Source organism: Hemiscyllium ocellatum, chromosome 8 (genome assembly GCF_020745735.1).
Source record: "Hemiscyllium ocellatum isolate sHemOce1 chromosome 8, sHemOce1.pat.X.cur, whole genome shotgun sequence".
NCBI lineage: Eukaryota > Metazoa > Chordata > Chondrichthyes > Orectolobiformes > Hemiscylliidae > Hemiscyllium > Hemiscyllium ocellatum.
Genome location: NC_083408.1, coordinates 100,611,161 through 100,629,795, shown reverse-complemented (window position 1 = coordinate 100,629,795; position 18,635 = coordinate 100,611,161). Strand labels below are relative to the sequence as shown.

General features: G+C 43.1%; 1 protein-coding gene across 1 annotated transcript in view; it reads right to left on the bottom strand.

The window, feature by feature from the left end:
* prox2 (prospero homeobox 2) overlaps positions 1-18,635 on the bottom strand; it is a 49,783-nt gene that overhangs the window by 26,058 nt on the left and 5,090 nt on the right. The window contains exon 2 of the mRNA XM_060828997.1: positions 12,496-12,613. Within this exon, the coding sequence (XP_060684980.1) occupies positions 12,496-12,613 (118 nt within the window). The remainder of the gene's footprint in view (positions 1-12,495; positions 12,614-18,635) is intronic.

The window sequence follows — 18,635 nt, the reverse complement described above, 5'->3', positions numbered from 1 at the left end:
AAGCAAATCTTAGCAGGACTTATACACTTAATGGTAAGGTCCTAGGGAGTGTTGCTGAACAAAGAGACCTTGGAGTGCAGGTTCATAGCTACTTGAAAGTGGAGTGGCAGGTAGATAGGATAGTGAAGAAGGCGTTTGGTATGCTTTCCTTTATCGGTCAGAGTATTGAGTACAGGAGTTGGGAGGTCATGTTGTGGCTGTACAGGACATTGGTTAGGCCACTGTTGGAATATTGCATGCAATTCTGGTCTCCTTCCTATCGGAAAGATGTTGTGAAACTTGAAAGGGTTCAGAAAAGATTTACAAGGATGTTGCCAGGGTTGGAGGATCTGAGCTACAGGGAGAGGCTGAACAGGCTGGGGCTGTTTTCCCTGGAGCGTCAGAGGCTGAGGGGTGACCTCAGTTTACAAAATTATGAGGGGCATGGATAGGATAAATAGACAAAGTCTTTTCCCGGGGTCGGGGAGTCTAGAACTAGAGGGCACAGGTTTAGGGTGAGAGGGGAAAGATATAAAAGAGACCTAAGGGGCCACCTTTTCACACAGAGGGTGGTACATGTATGGAATGAGCTGCCAGAGGATGTGGTGGAGGTACAATTGCAACATTTAAAAGGCATTTGGATGGGTATATGAATAGGAAGGGTTTGGAGGGATATGGGCCAGGTGCTGGCAGGTGGGACTAGATTGGGTTGGGATATTTGGTTGGCATGGACGGGTTGGACCGAAGGGTCTATTTCCATGCTGTACATCTCTATGACTCTGTGACTCTATTAGTGGGGTGGAAGGTGAGAACTGGGTATCTTCTATCCTTGTTGTAGATGGAGGGGTGGAGTTCAAGGGCAGAGATGCAGGAGGTGGAGGAGATGCACTGGAGGGCCTTGTTGACAATGTGGGAGGGCAAATTGCACTCCTTGAAGTAGGAGGCCACCTGGGATGTTCTGGAGTGAAATTGCACCTCCTTGGAGCAGATACGGCAGTGGCAGAGGAATTGGGAGTAAGGGATCATGTTTTTACCGGGGGGTGGGGGGGGGCATGGGATGAGGTATAGTCCAGGTTGCTGTGGGAGTTGGTGGATATGAAATAATGTTCGTGTTCAGTTGGTTGCCAGAGATGGAGAGGTTCAGGAAGGGGAGGAAGGTGTCTGAGAAGGTCTACGTGAACTTAAGGTCAGAGTGGAAGGTGTTAGTGAAGTTGATGAACTGTTCCACCTCCTCGTAGAGCACGAGGTGGCTCCAATACAGACATCAGTGTAGCGGAGGAAGAGGTGGGGATGTTGCCGGTCTAACTGCGGAGGATGGACAGTTCCATGTATCCTACAAAGAGGCAGTCATAGCTGGGGCCCAGATGGTGCCCGTGGCCCTGGCCTCCAATGCCTCATCTTCCCCATGGACATCCAGTCCCTACACACATCCATCCACCATGGCAAAGGCCTCCAAGCCCGCTATTTCTTCCTGTCCTGCCAACCCAACCAGTACCCCACTGCCAACATTCAATTGGGGGAACTGGTCCTGACCCTCAACAATTTCTCCTTCGAATCCTCCCACTTCCTTCAGAACAAAGGGGTATCCATGGGCACAGTTCTCCCACTTCTGACACAAGCCTCTAAATGTTTGTGAGAAGGGCTTTGCAAGATTGACAAGACTGTTTCTGCCATTGTTGAGTCTGGTGCCTTATTCGATGCCTGGTTGTCCATCTGGTTGTCATTCCTTTTCTCCCTTCTAGCAGTTGATTCAACTGAGTGGCTTGCTTGGCCATTTCAGAGGATAGTTGTGAGTCAGTCACATTGCTGTGGTCTGGAATCACATGTAGGCCAGACTAAGTGAGCATGGCAGTTTCCTTCCCTAAAGGACATTAATGATTCAGATGGGCTTTTACAACAACCATTTCACAGTCACCATTAGACATGAAATTCTAATTTGAATTCAGAAATTAAATTCACCTTCCATCATCTGCTGTTGTGAGATGCAAACGCAGGTTCCCAGAACATTACATGGGTCTGTGGATCACTAGTCTAGTAACAATAGCACAAGGCCATCTCTCTCCCTGTAGCAGTGACTGTCTCCTTGCCATCATCTGGGGCCTAATGCCAACGTTTGAAGAATTATCGCACAGATTAATCAATTTATCTTAAAATAATGGTCTTAGCATAAATGTAAGTGTTGCTTCCTATTAATGCACTGGGAACAACCTAAGCCAGAGTATTCACAAGATTTTTTTTTTAAATTACTCACCTTAATTCTGAGTTACTTCCCACTCAAAACATAAGTTGTGGGAATTTCACCCCACTCACCAGCACTGGCTGCTTATTTCAGAAAGCAACATAAATATATCTTGAGTATACAGAGTCTTGAGACCACAGAAATGTGATTGCTGTGGGTTGTGGGCTGATACCTGAAATAACTTGATAGAGAACTTCAGAATCAAAAAGAACAGCACTGCTTTGTTCTAATTTTCAAGTTTGGGCAAATTGTAAAGCACTCTTTGTTTTTGGTGCTTTTATTTCATTTCAGAACTAGAGGGCATAGGTTTAGGATAAGAGGGGAAATGGATCTAAGGGGCAACATTTTCAGACAGGGTGGTGCTTGTATGGAATGAGCTGCCAGAGGAAGTGGTGGAGGCTGGGACAATTACAACACTTAAAAGGCATCTGGATTGGCATCTGGAGCAAATAGACAAGTAGTGGTTATAGGGGATTCTATAATTAGGGGGACAGATGGTATCCTTTGCAAGCCGGATCGGGAGTCTCGCATAGTGTGTTGCCTGCCCGGTGCCAGGGTGCGTGACATCTCCGATCGGCTTGAAAGGATATTGGAGTGGGAGGGGGAGGATCCAGTTGTTGTGGTCCACGTTGGTACTAACAACATAGGCAAGACTAGGGTGGAGGACCTGTTTGGGGATTACGAAGCACTAGGCAGGAAATTGAAGCACAGGTCCTCAAGGGTCATAATCTCCGGATTACTGCCTGAGCCACGTGCCAATTGGCACAGGGACAAGAAAATTAGGCAAGTAAACACGTGGCTAAGGGATTGGTGTGGGAAAGAGGGATTCCACTTCATGGGGCACTGGCATCAGTTTTGGAACAGTGGGGATCTGTACCTTTGGGACAGTCTCCACCTGAACCGATCAGGTACCAATGTTCTAGCGAAGAGGATAAATAGGGTGGTCAGTAGGACTTTAAACTTCTGAGTTGGGGGGGAAGGGAAAGTGAAAGCGACAGGGAGTACGGAGTTAAATGGAAAGATAAGCAATAGGATAGCATATGTGCAGGCGGATCTAAACTCGAGGCAGACTGGGAATGCAGCAAAAAGGAAGGATAACTTCGGACATCTTAAGACTTCCAATACCTCTAATGATAAAGTTAGCATTAAGGCACTTTACCTGAATGCTCGTAGCATTCATAACAAAGCAGATGAACTAATGGCACAGATCGTGATGAATGATTATGATATGGTAGGCATCACAGAGACTTGGTTACAGGGGGGTCAGGACTGGCAGTTCAAATCCTTGAAAATCCAAGGATTTTCAGCTTATTGAAAAGACAGGGAGGTGGGCAGAGGGGGTGGGGTTGCCTTGTTAGTTAAGAACAAAATTAAATCTATGGCACTGAAAGACATAGTGTCAGATGATGTGGAGTCTGTGTGGGTGGAATTGAGGAACCACAAAGGCAAAAAAACCATAATTGGAGTTGTGTACAGACCTCCTAACAGTGATCAGGACCAGGGACGCAACATGTACCGGGAAATAGAGAAGGCATGTCAGAAAGGCAAGGTCACAGTTATCATGGGAGACTTCAACATGGACTGGGTAAATAATGTTGCCAGTGGATCCAAAGAAAGGGAATTCATGGAATGCTTACAGGAACAGCTTGTCCTGGAGCCCACAAGGAGCAGGCTATTCTGGACCTAGTGCTTTGCAATGAACCAGACTTTATAAAAGATCTTAAAGTAAGGAACCCTTAGGAAGCATCGATCATAATATGGTAGAGTTCAGTCTGCAGTTTGAAAGAGAGAAGGCAAAATTGGATGTAATGGTGTTACAGTTAAATAAAGGTAATTATGAGGGCATGAGAGAGGAACTGACAAAAATAGACTGAAAGCAGAGCCTAGCGGGGAAGACAGTAGAGCAAAAATGGCAGGAGTTTGTGGGTATAATTGCGAACACTGTACAGAGGTTCATCCCCAAGAAAAGAAAGATTATCCGGGGAAGGATTAGACAGCCATGGCTGACAAAGGAAGTCAGGAAATGTATTACAGAGAAAGAGAGATCCTATAAAATGGCCAAGAGCAGTGGGAAATCAGAAGATTGGGAAGGCTACAAAAACAAACAGAGGATAACAAAGAGAGTAATAAGAAAGGAGAGGATCAAATATGAAGGTAGGCTAGCCAGTAATATTAGAAATGATAGTAAAAGTTTCGTTCAATACATAAGAAACAAATGACAGGCAAAAGTAGACATTGGGCCACTTCAAACTGATGCTGGAAGCCTAGTGATGGGAGATAAGGAAATAGCAGGAGAACTTAACAAGTACTTTGTGTCAGTTTTCACAGTGGAAGACATGAGTAATATCCCAATAATTAAAGGGAGTCAGGGGGCTGAGTTGAGTATGATTGCCATTACAAAAAAGAAAGTGCTAGAAAAGCTAAAAGGTCTTAAAATTGATAAATCTCCTGGCCCCGATGGGATACATCCTAGAGTTCTGAGAGAGGTGGCTGAGGAAATAGCGGAGGCATTGGTTGAGATCTTTCAAGAGTCACTGGAGACAGGGAAAGTCCCGGATGATTGGAAGATCGCTGTTGTAACCCCCTTGTTCAAGAAAGGATCAAGACAAAAGATGGAAAATTATAGGCCAATTAGCCTAACCTCAGTTGTTGGTAAAATTCTAGAATCCATCATTAAGGATGAGGTTTCTAAATTCTTAGAAGAGCAGAGTCTGATTAGAACAAGTCAACATGGATTTAGTAAGGGGAGGTCATGCCTGACAAACCTATTGGAATTCTTTGAAGAGGTGACAAGTATGTTAGACCAGGGAAACCCAGTGGATGTGGTCTATCTAGACTTCCAAAAGGCCTTTGATAAGGTGCCACACGAGAGGCTGCTGGGCAAGGTGAGGGCCCATGGTGTTCGAGGTGAGCTACTGGTATGGATTGAGGATTGGCTGTCTGACAGAAGGCAGAGAGTTGGGATAAAAGGTTCTTTTTCGGAATGGCAGCCGGTGACGAGCGGTGTCCCGCAGGGTTCAGTGTTGGGGCCACAGCCGTTCACATTATATATTAATGATCTGGATGAAGGGACTGGGGGCATTCTAGTGAAGTTTGCGGATGATACGAAGTTAGGTGGACAGGCAGGTAGTACTGAGGAAGTGCGGAGGCTACAGAAGGATCTAGACAGTTTGGGAGAGTGGTTCAGGAAATGGCTGATGGAATTCAATGTGAGCAAATGCGAGGTCTTGCACTTTGGCAAAAAGAATAAAAGCATAGACTACTTTCTAAACGGTGAGAAAATTCGTAAAGCCAAATTACAAAGGGATCTGGGAGTGCTAGTCGAGAATTCTCTAAAGGTAAACATGCAGGTTGAGTCTGTGATTAAGAAAGCGAATGCAATGTTGTCACTTATCTCAAGAGGGTTGGAATATAAAAGCACCGTTGTGCTACTGAGACTTTATAAAGCTCTGGTTAGGCCCCATTTGGAGTACTGTGTCCAGTTTTGGTCCCCACACCTCAGGAAGGACATACTGGCACTGGAACGTGTCCAGCGGAGATTCACACGGATGATCCCTGGAATGGTTGGTCTAACATATGAGGAATGGCTGAGGATCCTAGGATTGTATTCATTGGAGTTTAGAAGATTAAGGGGAGACTTAATAGAAGCTTACAAGATAGTACATGGCTTGGAAAGGGTGGATGCTAGGAATTTTTTTCTGTTAGGCGAGGAGACTAGGACCCGTGGACACAGCCTTAAAATTAGAGGGGGTCAATTCAAAACAGAAATGCAGAGACATTTCTTCAGCCAGAGAGTGATGGGCCTGTGGAATTCATTGCCGCAGAGTGCAGTGGAGGCCGGGACGCTAAATGTCTTCAAGGCAGAGATTGATAGATTCTTGCCGTCTCGAGGAATTAAGGGCTACGGGGAGAATGCGGGTAAGTGGAGTTGAAATGCCCATCAGCCATGATTGAATGGTGGAGTGGACTCGATGGGCCGAATGGCCTTACTTCCACTCCTATGTCTTATGGTCTTATGGTATATGAATAGGAAGGGTTTAGAGGGATATGGGCCAAGTGCAGGCAAATGGGACGAGATTAGGTTGGGATATCTAGTCAGCATGGATGAGTTGGACCAAAGGGTCTGTTTCTGTGCTGTAGTCTCTATGACTCTAATAGAAGCCTGCAGACAAATGTGTTCTGACTGCAGAAGATTCTTCCCAGACTCCTCTGGTACCTTGCCCAAAACATTTAATCCTTGCACATGATCTGGAACGCTGATTGGGGGCTGACTACATGAAGAGTACCACAAAACAATGGGGAGTTGTTCAGGCTCTAGCTTCCCCCTTCCCCTAGCTTTGTACAGTGATAAGCTAGTAATTTAAATATTACTAATAGTTTCTACCATGGCTCATTGGTAACAATCTTTCTTCTGAATCAGAGGTTGAAGGTTCAAGTCCAGCTCCAGCGATGTCAACACAACAATCTAGACTGCCATCCCAGCCCCATACTGAGCGCTTGCAGCACTGCTGATCATAATATCTTTTGTGATGAGGCATTAAACTGCAAACTACCCACAAAGTAAAACTGGTGAATGAGATTATACGTATCTGCTATACTTCAAAATGAAGGTGCTGTATACCCATTTCCAAGTATCACAGGCTTTTCCCTCTTGGTCATCGGCCCTGTCAATTTGAGTACATGAGAGAGAGAGAGGAATAGAAGGATATTCTGATTGGAGTATGTTGCAAGGTAGCTCATGTCAAACATTAATCTCAACACTTTTAAGTCTGAATGGTTTCTGTGCTGCAAAAAAAGACACAATTCTAATTCACAATTCTAAGAGCTGCAGTTATATTAGCTGCTGCATTTATGACAGTGCAATAACAACCAGATTTCAAAAGAGTTTACTGTAAAGAATTTTAGGATGTGCAGATTACGAAAGGTTCTACATAAATGTAGATCCCCAAATATTGTTTTGACTAATTCAGCACCATGTTTCCTCTTCAGCTCTGCTTGGCTTCACAACAAGTAGTACTTAAAAGGGAAGGACTTACATTTAGAGAAAGAGACCCTGAGTAAAACAGAACTCTTATCACAGACACAGTACCATTTCATGACACTGAACTATCCCAAATGTGTTCACATGCAACTGAATGATTCCTAAGTAGGCAAAGAGGGAGGCCATTTGCATCCACTAAGATTCACAAATGAATATGACTTAAGTCATATGGTGATCGCCTATTATATCACCATCTCTTCTTCCCTCATTGCCCACTTAGAATTAGCAGCCGTTTCTCCAGTTGAAACAGGTCAACCAAAGTTTGGACACCAACTTGTTTAATCTGTGACTAAGGAGTGATTGTTCGATAGAATGCTACAGTGGAAGCTATACTCTAGATTAAAGGAGCTGGATGTTAGGCAAGTTGCGTCAACTTCATTTTTGTGGTTCTCCCACTATCAACAATTTTTCTTCAAAGAGAACAGCCATAAGTTTTTAAACTGTGCTGCCAGTGTCGACCTACAATTCTTGGGTGCCTCACATTCTGCCATCAGCGCAATTGTTTCCTTTGTGGCCCACTAATCCAGGCCAGCGAGTCAGCAGGCTTGTGATGTGAAGCCAAATAACTTCATAAGCGCAACAACTGCTGACACATATAGGCTGACCCACCATAAAATTGTAATTGAAACAATCAAGCTAACAACAACAGGAAGATTCTCACCCAGTTACCTTTAATGATTTTTTAGATTTAGCTTGGAAAATGTAACCATTAGTGAATTCAGGATCTCTTCACGTGTTTGGTTGGGATTTTGAAGAGCTACTTTTTGAACAGATCTACAGGAAACTGGCAGTAAGAAAATGACTTACATTGCTGTAGTTCCCTTTTTTAATTCACTGTTGTAGAAAATGCATAATTAAGTTGCAAAGTCCCCAAAACAGATAAATAATTTATCTGATAATCTGTTTGAATGATGCTTATGATAAGTAAATAATTTTACACAACACATGGAAAAGCTAAAACTGAAACAGCTGGAGTTGCCCTGACTGTATTTCACCGTTACCATTCAGGCCTGCAGTATTGGGGAATGCTCTAACTTGAGCTAGCTGGAATACCATATACAATTCTGACCACCATACTTTAAAAAGGATACAAAGACATCGGAAAGAATGGTTGATGAGAATAAGAGCATAAGACTTAGCAGCAGAATTAAACTATTTAGCCCATCGATCTGCTCCACATTCGATCGTAACTGATATGTTTCTCAACCTCATTCTTCTGCCTTCTCCCCATAACCCTTGATGCCTTTATTAAGAAGAAACCTATCTCTATCTTAAGTACACTCAATGACTTGGCCTCCATACCCCTCTGTGGCACAGTTCTATGGATTAACCACCATGTGGCTGAAGGAATTCCTCCTTACATCAAAAAGGTTGTCTCTTCATTCTGAGGCTGTTCCTTCAGGTCCTAATTTCCCCACCTAGTGGAAACATCATCTTCATGTCCACTCTATCCAGGCCTCCCAGAATTCTCTAAGTTTCAATCAAATCCCCCCTTATCCTTCTAAACTCCATGAGTACAGACCCAGAGTCAGCAACCACCCCTCGTATGACAAGCCCTTCATTCTTGTAAAGGAGCATTCTTGTAAACCCCCTCTGGACTCCCTCCAATGCCAACTCACCCTTCATTAGGTACAGGGCCCAAAACTGCTCACAACATTTCAAATGCAATCTGACCAGCCCCTTATACAGCCTCAGCAATACATCTCTGCTCTTGTATTCTGAGAATGGTTCCAGGGATGAGAAAGTTCAGTTAAGAAGTAGCAAAGAGGATTAATGAGGGCAGAGCAGTGGACGTGATCTATATGGACTTCAGTAAGGTGTTCGATAACGTTTCCCATGGGAGACTGGTTGGCAAGGTCAGATCTCAAGGAGTACAGAGAGAACTAGCCATTTGGAAACAGAACTGGCTCAAAGATAGAAGACAGAGTGTGGTGGTGGAGGTTTGTTTTTCAGACTTTGACCAGTGGAGTGCCACATGGATCGGTGCTGGGTCCACCATTTTTCATCATTTATATTAATGATTTGGATGTGAGCATAAGATGTATAGTTAGTAAGTTTGCAGATGAGACCAAAATTGGAGGTGTATTGGGAAGCAAAGAATGTTACCTCAGATTACAACAGTATCTGGACCAGATGGGCCAATGGGCTGAGAAGTGGCAGATGGAGTTTAATTCAGATAAATGCGAGGTGCTGCATTTTGGGAATGCAAATCGTAGCAGGACTTATACACTTAATGGTAAGGTCCTAGGGAGTGTTGCTGAACAAAGAGACCTTGGAGTGCAGGTTCATAGCTCCTTGAAAGTGGAGTGGCAGGTGGTTAGGATAGTGAAGAAGGCATTTGGTATGCTTTCTTTTATTGGTCAGAGTATTGAGTACAGGAGGTAGGAGGTAATGTTGCGTCTGTACAGGACATTGGTTAGGCCACTTTTGGAATGTTGCATGCAATTCTGGTCTCCTTCCTATTGGAAAGATGTTGTGAAACTTGAAAGGATTCAGAAAAGATTCACAAGAATGTTGCCAGGGTTGGAGGATTTGAGCTATAGGGAGAGGTTGAATAAGCTGGGGCTGTATTCCCTGGCGTGTCAGAGGCTGAGGGGTGACTTTATAGAAGTTTACAAAATCATGAAGGGCATGGATAGAATAAATAGACAAAGTCTCTTCCCTGGGGTGGGGGAGTCAGGAACCAGAGGGCATAGGTTTAGGGTGAGAGGGGAAAGATATAAAAAGAGACCTAAGGGGCAACTTTTTCAAGCAGAGGGTGGTACATGTATGGAATAAACTGCCAGAGCATGTGGTGGTACAATTGCAACATTTAAAAGGTGTCTGGCTGAGTATATGAATAGAAGGGTTTGGAGTAATATTGTCCAGATGCTGGCAGGAGGGACTAGAGTGGGTTGGGATATCTGGTCGGCATGGATGAGTTGGACCAAAGGGTCTGTTTCCATGCTGTACATCTCTATGACTCTATGACTTTAAGAGCACAGATTGGACATATTGGGACTGTTTTACTTGGAGAGGTGAAGACTAAGAGGAGATCTGATAGACATTTTCTAAATCACATGGGGACTGGACAGAGAAAATATTTTGGAGAAGAAGCAAATGCATGGTGAGAAAAAACATTTTCATGCAGCAAGTATTTAGGGTATGGATCACAGAGCCTGGAAGTAGAGGGCAGTAGATAAATAGAAAAATGGAAAATAGAAAGTAAAAAATAGAAAAAAAAGTGCAGACTTACATGGCAAATACACAAGTTTGTGACAAGATCAAAATGCTTCACGAGCCAGTACAAACTCAAGGGGGCGAATGGCCTCCTTCTGCATCATAACAATTCTGTTTTCACAATCTTGATAAGTTATTTCATTCAAAATATGGAAAAACTAATATTGAAACAGTCACAATAATCCTGATAGCAACCAAAGAGACAATCAGATTATAATGTTGTGGCAATGCAACAACCGGAGGGAGGACCATTCAGCACAGAAATGAAGGGAAAGTGAAAGAAATATCACAGGAAGAATGACTGGGCTTTGATATTGGGCGTCTTTTCTGAGCCGTTTTCAAGAGACCATTGTGTTGTGGACAAGTTGGTTGGACTGACGTCTCATATGGGATTAACTCGCAGTTGAAGTGTGCAAATACTCCCATCCACTTCTGAGAAAACACAATATTCATGGGTGAGTGAGCAGGTCTGTGTCTTTCCTGGGAGATACTCTCAGGAGATTAAGGGATGAGTTTGTGCTTGGGTCACTGATCACCTTCTGATTTAATTGTCTGTTCAGCTGTCAGCTTCTGTCCACTTCTCAGCTGAAGACTGAGCTGTTTAGAACTTCAACCCTTTTCCACTCAGCATAGTCTCCGAAGGAACATTTCTACTATCCTGTTTATGAAGATTATTCTCTTTGGGTTAGACTAGTTGGTCCCTTGCTGTCTCGTACATTCCACATAACTTATCAGCCTGTCATTAACTTTACAAAAACTCGGACCTGCTGTGTTCATGCAACTGAGGAAAGGAAAATTAATACAGTTCAGCCATGATCTAACTGAATGTGCAATAAGATCGAGGGCTGAATGGTCTCCCTCTGTTCTTATGTGCAAGCCCTGTTTGGTTGATGATAAACAATTTATAGATTTTAAGACCAGCACTATCTCCAGCTGAAAAAAAAGTATTTGTATGTTGTCCCAGTTACAATGAGAGTGGAAAAGAAATGCTTTAAACTGCAAAATCTCTTCAAAGTGAAGTACTTTTATTGGGAAATACTGGCACTGAATTCTCCTTCACTTTCTAAAGCTGTAGAGAGGTAAAAGAGCCATGACGAATTGAGTCAGACACCCGGGATTAGCTTCCCATTGTTCCTGAAGACTCTCTCACGCTGAATTGCAAGAATGGGGAAGGGAAGCAAGTTCACTACATGACCTGTCAGTGACCTCAAAGGGGGTCAGTGATGCACAAAAACAGGGATCATACTCATAGAAGACCAAAAGGAAGAGATTGCTAGACTAAGACACTAGGATCAAACAGTTTGCACATGGTTATTTTCATAACAAGTGTTCTACTATTTAGCGAACAAGCTCCATGATCCACAGGATTGCCCATTTCCACTGTGGCTCAGTGGTTGGCACTGCTGCCTCACAGGACATGGGACCTGGGTTTGATTACAGCCTCGAATGACTGTATATGTAGAGTTTGCACATTCTCCCCATGTCTGCATGGGTTTCCTCTGGGTGTGCCAGTTTCCTCCCACATTCCAAAGATGTGTAGGTTAGGTGGATTGGCCATGGGAGAGGTGGGGTTATGGGGATGGGGTTGGGGACTGGATCTGCATGGAATGGTCTATGGAGGGTGAGAGTAGACTCGCTAGGATGTTTGGTCTCTTTCCTCACTGTGGGGATTCTCTGATTCTGAAATGGTGTTCTCATTAAGGATTTTTATTTGTGCAAGAGCCTGTTCTCATGAAAGCTGCACCCATCACTTTTTTTTTAACTAGGTGTCAATGTGAGAATAAGTAGAGACTTATTGCTGTCCTTTTCCAGCGCAGAGCTGACAGACCTTCAACCTGTCTCAGAGGCCACCAAGAACCCTGCATGCATAATCTAACCCACTGCACTACTGTACAGACTGTCCCTAACAGACAGTCACACATCCCCTTTCTGGAACACGCACGGTTTCTTGTCTCGAACACATACTTGGTGCTCCTCAGTTGTTGTCAAGGATCAGCTATGATTTTAATTTGCTTACCTTAACATCCAGGAAGTATGTTTTCAATGTGGCTGAGCTGGGATAACGGATGTAGAAGAACATCAGCTTGGCTTTCTTCAGGTGATTAGGCGTTAGTCCGTCCTGAACATGAAGACTGGTTAAGGGAAGATGCACCAGGATGGTCAACACTGCTACAAAACGTTAAACATTTCTGAATAAAAACTGAAAGAACCGCAGAAGCAAAAGCAGAAATTGCTGAAATAGCTCAGCAATGTCTGTGGAGAGAAATCAGAGTTAACATTTCAGGCCGAGTGACCCTTCATCAGAAGCTATTAAATATTCCCAACCTACTTTACGTTGTTACAGTGCCTATTCTTTAGAAAAACGGTCTTATTCTACCACTCACCAATTCCTAAAGATGAAACAAACTAAATGGAGATTATTTATTTCTTAGCACATATTGGAAGCACCACAACCTCTGCCTTTTGTGTAATCCCGATCCATTTCAACCAAAGCAGAGAATAACATTTAGTTAGAGAATAATATTAAATTTTTGCCTATCGAATTTGTCACACATCAGATGAAGTTTAAAAGATACATTGTCAAGATAATATGTTGTAAAGGACTGAAGAAGGGCTTATGCCCGAAACATTGATTCTCCTGCTCCTTGGATGCTGCCTGACCTGCTGCGCTTTTCCAGCAACACATTTTTCAGTAAAAGAAAATAGATTCAGGATAACGGGTCATTTTTACCCCGGGTACGTGCAGTCCCATAGGCAAGACAGGCCCACTAGAAGTGGTAGCACAGTGATATACAGTCAGGAAGAAGTGCTCAACATTGACTCTGGACCGCACAGTGTCAAGGCATTGAGTCAAACTTGTGAAAGGAAAACTCCTGTTGATTACTATCTCCTAGCATTCAGCTCAAGAATCAGTTCTATTTAACATTGAATGCCATTTGGAGGAATCACTTCAGGTACCAAGGGCACACAAAGTACTCTGGGTCGAGATTCAATGTCCATCATCAAGAATGGTTCATTAGCACTTCTACTGACTGAGTTCGTAAAGTCATCAAGGTCCTAGCTGCTAGGATGGGCCTCTAGGGGTGAGGGAACCAGCAAGAGGGAAAAATGTATTGATCTTATCCTTGCAAATCTACCTGAAGCAGATGCATCTAATGACAGTATCAGTAGGAGTGACCACTCTACAGTCCTTGCAGAAACAGAATCCCTTCTTCACATTGAGGATATCCTGTGTTGTGTTGTATAGCACTAACAAATTGTTAAATGGAATAGATTTTTAGCAGATCTGCTAACTCATACCTGGACACTCTTGAGGTGATGTGGACTATCAGCAGCAGCATTATATTCAACTACAACCTAACTTCACATTCCCAATTTACCATGACCATTAAGGAAGGATGAGTGCAGCTCCAGTCACAACCTTGTTTGGTAATAACAGGAAACACCTGTTCACAGACAAAGTCATTTCTTTGTGGAAGAACTTACGTTGTAAAAGATGAAGACTGACCAGGTTTATCAGCTCCTGAGAAGTCTGAAGTCACATGCGGCCTTGGTTTTTGTTGCTATGAAACAACATTGTATGTGTGTGTTTGGGGGGTGGGAGGGAGGTGGGGGTCCTGATCAGATCAACAAGCCTGCGCAAGCGAGGCAGCCACACTGGTCGACAGCAACAACCCTAACTGGGCCATGCAAGCTGAACTCTAAAGGTTCTAACAGAGGAGAGTTAACAAGAAAGGAATGGCAGGCAATGGAACTTAAAGAACATGGATAGAGGTAAGGAGGAGAAGGAAGGTGGGGACTGCCTATTTAGGGTGGGGGACACAATGGGGTAATTAGGAGTGCTAGGGAGGGGAGAAAGAGCAAATGAATCGAATACAGGATCAACACCGACCATGGGATTTGGATGGGAATGAGATTGAGAAACGAGGAGAACTATCAAGGGAAATAGCCGATTGAAGAAAGACAAAAGACACCAGAGAATAGAAGAGGGCCATCTACAGTGATGTAGGAAAATCATAGTGTAGAGCAGGAGGGTAAAGAGTGAACAAATCAAGTGCAAAATAAACAGTCTCCTAAAATGCATCACAACAAAAAAGGCCTCAAAGAGAATGGCCAGCAAGCTGTTTGCACATATTCCTATACAGCACTAACATATTCAACTGAAGTAACCATAACAGAAAGTGTTAAATACTACTGTGCATGCAATCTGTTAAAGGCTTAGCACTAAGCAAAGGTTACTACAGAACAAAGGCTCTGACAGCTCCAAACACTGACATCCTAACTCATTGATTAATTTAACTCTGAGAAGAAGGGGACTCAAGACTCTCTCAACAGTGCTGACAATGGTTTGGAGATGTTTGGACAGTGTGTGTGTGTGTGTGTGTGTGTGTGTGTGTGTGTGTGTGTGTGTGTGTGTGTGTGTGTGTGTGTGTGTTTCCACATGCAGCCTTGCAGGAGCATTAGCAGGCTGAGATACATGAAAGCAAAGAACATGGGAATGAAATCGTTATGCAGCTTGTACATTCCAAGGTTGTAGGACTATATTGCGGGGAGAATGAAAGCCAGTAACAGTCAGATTTGGGTAATTGTCATATGCATGGAGAGCAATGATCCAGGCAACAAAGATCTTTCACATTACTGAGGAATGAAGGGCAGGAAAAGCAGTCAGGTTGCGTCTGACCTTGTAGAGATGAGCATGTGAGCAGTATTTCCATAACAAATGTTTCGGTAACCAAACCCAATGCTTTACTGGCATTGGTGAGGCTAAGGAGGTGGAGTAAAAAGGAGCATCCAGCACCAGCCAGAGACAGGGGGCTACAGTTGTGGATAAGTAAGTAGTGTCTGAAGCAGGAAATCAGAATCTTCAGCACTCTTTAACCATGTACCAAGGCAATGTGTACTGATCGCATTGTAACAACCTAGAGGAGTGAAAGTCAGAGGTGAAGACATCTTCAGTTGCTGAGTTAGGCAGTCACCGATACCACCACCACCTAATGGCTAATGTGCAGTCATGCAGCATGGGAAGCAGTGTTATGACTGTGCTGCTGAAGGTCACAGCGGTATTGAACATGCAATCCACCAGGCAACCTCAAATCTCAATTCAGAACGTTTTATAAATTCCTATGTGGAACATGGGCCTTGCTGGCTAGCCAGCATTTATTGGCCATCCCCAGATGCTGTTGGTGAACTGCAAGCTACATCTGTGGTATCTCCCAATCGGTAGCCCACACGTGCATTTGTGAGCTCAACCAGATGGAGGAGTTGTGGATGGAAACGGTTCAGGACTTTTTTCCCCAAGAAGAATGAGAGAGCCCCGAGACCATCCTGATGGGGAATGGACACGTAAAAGGGCCAGCGTTTACTGTCCATCCCTTATTGCCCAGATGGCTGTAAAGATTCAATCACATTGCTGTGGAGTCACATGTAGGCCAGATCAGGTAAGAATGGCAGTTTCTTTCTCTAAAGGACATGAGTGAACCAGATGAGTTTTTCCTGACAATCAGCAACACCTTCACGGTCATTATTAAACTTTTAATTCCATTTGTTTTTATTAGTTTCAAATACCACCATCTAGATGGCAGAATATTATTTGGGTTCCTGGATTAATATTATAGTAATAATACCATCAGCTGCATCTCCCCGCAGCAGATTGGAGTGTTTCTGCTAAAGGATATGATAAATCAAAAGTTAAAATTGTTATGTTCTGACCTAAAGGATGCTATGATTGAATATTTTATCTTTCTCACATATGTATCTAAAATGCAAGGGTATACATCTATACCATTGCATACGCACAGAAAAGAATCTCTTGTCTATCTGGTGTATTTCTTTGTTTAGAGAATCTGTCTCTATCAATCTCTATGTTGATGTGTTTCAGTTTCTCCAGCTCTCATTCTACTTTTCCATGCTTGGATCCCTGACTACATATTTCCATGCAATTATTCCCCATGTATCGAGAATTCAATTAAACTGGTTGCTCTTGCTTCATTTGAATAATAAAAGATGGGCATATCAGATTTCAACCTATCTAATAGTTTGTGGCACTATTTGAGACACTGCAGACTACATTTGAAATTATATTTCGAAAGGGCTACTTGACTTGTAAAAAATAAAGAGAAGTGCATTAATGCTGATCACTCCCAATGATCAACCAGGTAAGAGGACATTATCAGCTGGAAACTATGAGATATTGTATGCATTAACATCAGAGAGATCACTGGAATAAGAGTGGGACTGGAGGAGTGAGTGGTAATGGAAAGCTCGGAGCTACTCAGCTTTCCTTGAGTACCACTAAATCTTATTTAAAACAAAGCACTCTAATAATTTAAAGTTTGCTAACTCATCTTAAATTAAACAAAAACATTTTTTACATACTAAATAAGCAAAAAACAAAAGGTGATCCAATTTTATTTGGAAATATGAATCACTTTAGGGGTTTCTGTATTAAGTCGCTCTACTTTCCCATTTCTTAATGTGTCAATGCATTTTTGTCTGTCTTCAACCCTCGGGACTGAAAGTGCTCTGGGGTTGGGGAAGCCGTGTTGGTGGAGTTACAAGTGGTGCAAGTATTTATGAAGAGCATTATGTTAAACTCTTAGTTATTGAGTGAAAAGTTCACTGAACCCCCAATTGTTATATTCTGGAAGCACATCAATGATCAAGATTTTCTATTTTGTTAGCTGTCCACATCACAAAAAAAAATGCTTTATTCATGGATGTAATAGGAATTTACTGAGAGTTCTGTTTCACTGGTGTTGTATTTCTCTACCCCAATCCACCTCCCCAAAACATCCCTCCCCAAAGCTGCCTCAAAAAGGTAGTGACTGGAGCTGTCCGTTCAATGGCACTACTGTATAGTGGCCATCAAACAGATTTGTTACGAATCTTAATAGAGGGGATCATCCAAGTCCTGGATCATTATGGACCAACACAACCACCTCTTGCATTATGCTGATCTGAATATACAATTCCAAAGCTGCTGTCCATGTTTCTTCAAACATTATCGAGTTCCTTTTGATCATTTCACCCTACTTGTGTGTGTGAGAGAGATGCCTGCAGAAAATCTGCTTGGCAAACCTTTTTTATTCCACTTTCAGATGGCTGGGTAACCAAATGAGCACCACGTTTGGCACAATGTCAAGCATCATTAATGTGGCCAAGTGTTTTGGTATTATTTATATCAGTAAACTTGCAAACAAAGGAAAGAGTGGCATTTTAAAATATTCCCTCAGGCAATGCGTTTTGGAGTGTGATGCATTGTGTCAATGGAAAAGAAAACTGTTAGAACAATGGACGGGCACAAACCTTTCTTTATTCAAGATCATGTTGGTAACCCCTCCAGCTCAGGGATTTCTATCTGTTCATTTTAGTAGGTGGTCACAGGCTGAGATGCTCAATTTATTTAAATTGCAGGGACACTGAAAGTGCAAGGACTCTTCTAGGAAGACCTAGGACACAATTTTCCCATAGGAACAGTGTGCCAGGTGACTAGCATATCGCCTCCACCACTGAGTTAACTCACCCAATCACACATATTAAGATATACTCCTTAAGACCTAACAAACAGTTTAGGAGAGATTTTTGGACCATCACAGGCTTTGACATTGGTGGCCTGGGCTAGAGGCAGGCAGCCTGTGGTTCCAAAAGACTACTCAGGGAGTCAAGAAGCCAAGCAAATGTTTTTTTATCTTCTTGTTGCATGGTGAAGGTCATAGGGAGAGAGGTGGTCAGAGACAAGAGTGAGAGGTAGCTTTGAGTCTTGATTCCACTTCTGCCTCCAATTGTCCCCAACTGGGTAAATTACAGCCCCTCCCCAAATTTGACAGGCAGGTCACCATAACTTCCCTATTGGAAAAACACCCCCCAATCTCACTCATTGGGAAGGTAGGTAATGAGGGAAACAGTGATTGAGGTACTGGTGAGAAATTGAGACTGTCCCGAATGGCGCTTCTTAGCAAGCACTTGATTGGTGATCCCTGTACTTCCCCAGAGATAACTCACTCAAAATATTACCCCCTTATTGATACCTCTCTCTCTCTCACTCAACAACTCCAATTAGAAGGATCAGCAAGACGGCTTTTGTGTGGAGCCGCAGAAAATGAGGCAGATACTAAACGAGTATTTTGCATTACTGTTTACTGTGGAAAAGGACATGGA